Here is a 4882-nt window from a genome sequence, read left to right as displayed (position 1 = left end):
TTTTACTTTGTACTTTTACTTTGTACTTTTACTTTGTACTTTTACTTCGTTTATGCTTTTATTTATTCTTTGACTTATTTGTTTTTGGCTTTGTATACTTTTACTTGCGCACTTTTATGTAAGCTTCTAGTTTTACTCCTATTTTTTTATTATTCATTGATTTATTAACGTTAAGACACATTTTTTTTTTTGTTTTTTTATTTTTTTTAGCAATTAAAATACACACAATATAATTAAAAAAATAAAAAAAAAAAACTTGTAATGCAAGTAAATATAACTAAAAAAATTCAGTAATTTATGATACCGCTTTAGACAGTTTATGAAATACAATATGTAATGTTTAAATTATACTACTATATTTCTTTTTTTATATTCTAATTTTAATCACTTTTTTATTTTATACATCTATGTATACCCACAAATACCATTTTTGTTGCATATAATTCTACTATTTTTTTTGTTTAACGTAAAATTATTATACATGTGATTAATTTGTAAAAAAAAAAAAAAAAATTGATCATTTGTTTAAAAAATAGATATAAACAGTTTATGTGTTTGATAATAACTGAAAAAAAAAAAAAAAAAAAAAAAATTAGCAAATAAAATGTTAAATTATAATAATAATAATTAAAAAAAAAAAAAAAAATTTGTATTTTATTTTTATAAAGTTATATCACGGAATTAAAAAAAAAATCAAAAAGACATGCAAGTTGTTTTTTGTTTTAATCACATTTTATTGATACATGAAAACTAGGTTTGTAAAATATAAAAAAAAAAAAATACATATAAAAAAATAAATCTTTTTGTAAAATCATAGATTTATTTTTATTTTTTTAACTAATTAAAAAATATTATAAAAATTGAAAATAAAACAATCGTTTTTTTATTAAAACTTAGTTATATTTTCAATTTTTTTTTTTAATTATATCTTTTTTATTGTTATTTTTATAATACAAATCATAAAAAAAAAAAAAAATACATAAAACATTTTATAATAATAATAATCAAAAATAATATAAATCCTAAAATTATATTGTTATAATACACGAATTAAAAACCTTAGTCATATTGATACATATAATTCACTTTTAGTATTATTTTCTTTTTTGTTATCATTCAGGTTATCATTTATTTAATGTCATATTATCACTATTATACACTTTATAATATATATAAAAACGGTTTATTTTATAATATATATCCAAATGTGAATATGTTATTCTTCAAAATCACTCGTATTTGAAAACATATCCACTTCATAGACACTTTACAGATGTGCTTATTTGTTCAATAAATACCCTACTAAATTAGTTTCCAAACCACCCGAAAACTTGTAAGGATATGCATTTTCTACATCAGGTTCATTGTGTTCATCGTTTTCATCGGGTCCATCCGTTCCATCAGTTCCATCTGTTCCATCTGTTCCATTTGTTCCATTTGTTCCATCTGTATCATCTGTTCCAACTTTTCTAACTTCTCCAAATATTCCATCGCTATCATCAGAGGTATCGCTTGAATCAGTTCCAAAAATTTCACTTAGTCCATAAGTTGTACTGCACAAAGTGCCTGTGCAAGATGTTATACTCAACTGGCTTACATTGCTTACATGGGTGCTAGTGGGTGAAGCACTACCAACGGTTTCATATATGTGCTCTACCTCATTCTCACTACCACGACGACCATCAATTGGAGTTTCATATGCCTGATTTTGAGTGGATACAGTCGGCAATAAAGTTTCTCGCAATCTTGAATCTCCTGCGGTTGAACCTACACGATTACGTGATGGATATGTACTACCTGTACGTCTATATGACCTCGTCGTTGGTCCATGTGTTATTCTGTTACCACGGTGTGGTGATCTATGTCTTCTACCAAAATTGCTCCCATCTACATAACATGGATTAAGTGCACTGTAAACTACTCTATGACAGCGCTTCTGCATATATGTTTTGCTTAACTAAAAAAAAATTAAAAGTATAAGTAAAAAAAAATTGTATTATCACAAAATTTTTTTTAACGATTTAAAAAATACATGTAAAAAAATATATGTAAAAAAATACATATATTTAAATTTTTATATTTTAACTTACTTTAAAGACAAGATAAACGCTTATAAGTAGTATTATCATAATTAATAAAGCTACTATGACATATAATATTAAAATTATTTGTTGTAAAGAATCGTCAACTGGCGAATTAGTTGTATTAGCAAAATTTCTCTCAATTATACGCAACTGGTTTTCAGGAGTTGTGTATTGCTGTGTATTATTTAATAAGTTTTCAGTTATATTTTGTGTAATCTGTTGCGTGTTATTCTCACACAAAACTGTACTCAAAGTAGTTGCATTTGTTTCTAACGTGTTTGTTGCATTTTCATTTAAATTAGTCAAATTTAATGGAAATGAATCACCTAGGGTTGGATATTTTGCAGCCATTTTTTTAGGTTGTAAATTTTTTTTTTTTATAAAAACACAATAATATAAAATAAAAAAAAAATTACAACATAAAATTTTTTTTGATATTTTTGCACATTATTTATAAATAATGCTACAACATGTTTTGTAATGTAATAATGTGTAGAAATATTTATAAAAATTAAATATAAAAGTAATTAATTTTATAAATGTATTTATAAAAATTGATGTCATATAGTATACTAAAAATGTTTTAAAAACTAATAGATATAAAAAAAAAAATTTATTTTACAACCATGATGCGTTTTTAACAAACAATTGTAAAAAAATAATCATAGATTTAATTTTAAAAAATAAATAACGCGACATGTCCAATATATCATGATATATGATATATTTAAGTATTACGGTATGTTATACTATTAATTAAAGACAAATGTAATATATAATTGCACCACATTTAATATTTTTAATACATGTAAAAAAATATACTATTTTACATACTCCGTTATACTTAAATTTTAAAAATATAGTTACATATGCATATATATATATATAATGGCGTTTTTTACAAAGTTTAATTTTTACAGGATTTACTCAAAAACAAATTAAAAAAAAATACTCTACTTTTTTTGGCAAATTCATAAAAAATTATGTAAAAATTGTAACATTTATAAATAATATTATATACATAAAATATAAAAAAAAAATTTAAAAACTTTAAAAATATGTTTTAAATTGATTCCATATGTTTGCCATGTGTTAATTTTTTTATATAGGTAGTTATATTAATAAAAAAAAAAAAAACATCCAAACGAAACGAATTAAAAAGTTATTATTATGTATTCTTATTTTATTGTACATAATTATAAAAAAAAAAACATATTAGGCACTTGATATATTTATAAAAGTTGGTAAAAACCATTATTTAATATTCCTCAAATGCAACATCATATATATATATATATGTATATTTTAATTCTATTCCTTTTTATTTATTTTTTTTTTTAAAGCAATGATTTAAATGGTGTTTTAATCAATATAAAAACATTTCGAATGTTAAATAAAAATAAATTTATTGAAAAATATATCACAACAAAAAGCTAAATAAAGACTAATGAATGTATATACGGATGTAATGAAAAATCTCCTACTACATTCAATTTAAATAGCATAAACATAAATATGCATATATGCTAGAATATATATAAAATATCATAAAACCACAAATAAACAAAAAAAAAAAAAAAAAAATATATATATATATATATATATAAATTTTAATTAATAAGAAGTGGAGTTATTTTAGAAATGTACAAATTTAATTATTAATAATTTTGTTTAGACAATAAAAAAATGCAACTTAGTGGTTTATGATGTTTTGCATGTTATAATATAAGATATAAATATTCAACTTGATATTTTAATAATATTAATAGCAATTAATATTATCAACGTTCAAATTATAAATGTATATATATATGTAAATACATATTGCTAAATAACAATTAACTTAGTTTATAAAAATCAGCTTATATAATAGTTTTTTCATGTAGTTTTACTTCATTTTTGATAAATCAATATATAAATAATATATATATCATGCTTTTATTTTATTTTTGTTTTGTTAACGTGCTTACTATTATTTTTATAACACTCATATAAATTAATTATTTAATAATTTTAAATGGATTCCAATTTTAAAACTCATCACACTTTTGTATTTATTTATATGTACATGCATTATGATCTCTATGCATTATGACCTCAATGCATTATAACATCCATGCATTATAACATCCATGCATTATAACCTTTATGCATTATAACCTCCATGCATTATAATCTCCATGCATTATTTAAGTTTATAAATGTAGCTACGTTGAAACGTTGTAAAAAGTGTTTAATAATACACTTATATGAAAAAAAAAACAATTTTTTAAAACATTTCATTCGATTATATAAATAAAACATTGGCTATAATTATGCTATATAAATATATAGAACAAATAAAACATATTACGTTCAAAATGCAACACAAATAAGAAAAAAATAAAATAATAAAAGTTTTTGAAATTAGTGAATTAATTCAATAGAATATATGTTCTTTATAAAGAAGAAAAAAACATTTTGTTTGTCATAAAAACTTTTTAATTTATTTAACATTTTTAAGAATGGATACTCGATCCTCCCCAACTTCATCAGAAAATCTGTAAATAAATGTAATGAATATAATAAATGTTTTGTTTTTTTCTTTTGTTCCTTTGTTTTTTTTTTTTTTATCATATTAAAATAAAAAAACAAAACATTTTAATTTTTAATTTGTATACATACTTGTTCTATACCAATTTTAATAAAAACATATATTTGCATTGAACTTTGAAATACTTTTTGCATATAACCAATATGCTGTTGTTAATTGAAATTATAATAACAGTGTTTTTCATTTATTAGCTGTCTTTTTTTTT

At 20.9% G+C, this 4882-nt stretch overlaps 1 protein-coding gene across 1 annotated transcript; it reads right to left on the bottom strand.

Moving 5' to 3' along the window:
* Positions 1-1050: 1050 nt before the first annotated feature.
* Positions 1051-2434, bottom strand: LOC113224146 (dentin sialophosphoprotein-like). The gene is made up of 2 exons (XM_026453433.2): positions 2091-2434; positions 1051-1957 (listed from the first exon to the last, which is right to left on the bottom strand). Exons 1-2 carry the CDS (start codon positions 2127-2129, stop codon positions 1280-1282), a joined length of 717 nt encoding a protein of 238 aa, XP_026309218.1. The 5' UTR covers positions 2130-2434; the 3' UTR covers positions 1051-1279.
* Between the last annotated feature and the right edge of the window lie 2448 nt (positions 2435-4882).

Source organism: Piliocolobus tephrosceles, unplaced genomic scaffold (genome assembly GCF_002776525.5).
Source record: "Piliocolobus tephrosceles isolate RC106 unplaced genomic scaffold, ASM277652v3 unscaffolded_43846, whole genome shotgun sequence".
In the NCBI taxonomy this organism is placed as follows: Eukaryota; Metazoa; Chordata; class Mammalia; order Primates; family Cercopithecidae; genus Piliocolobus; species Piliocolobus tephrosceles.
The sequence above is the reverse complement of the archived record's forward strand: the minus strand, read 5'-3'. Positions and strand labels throughout refer to the sequence as shown.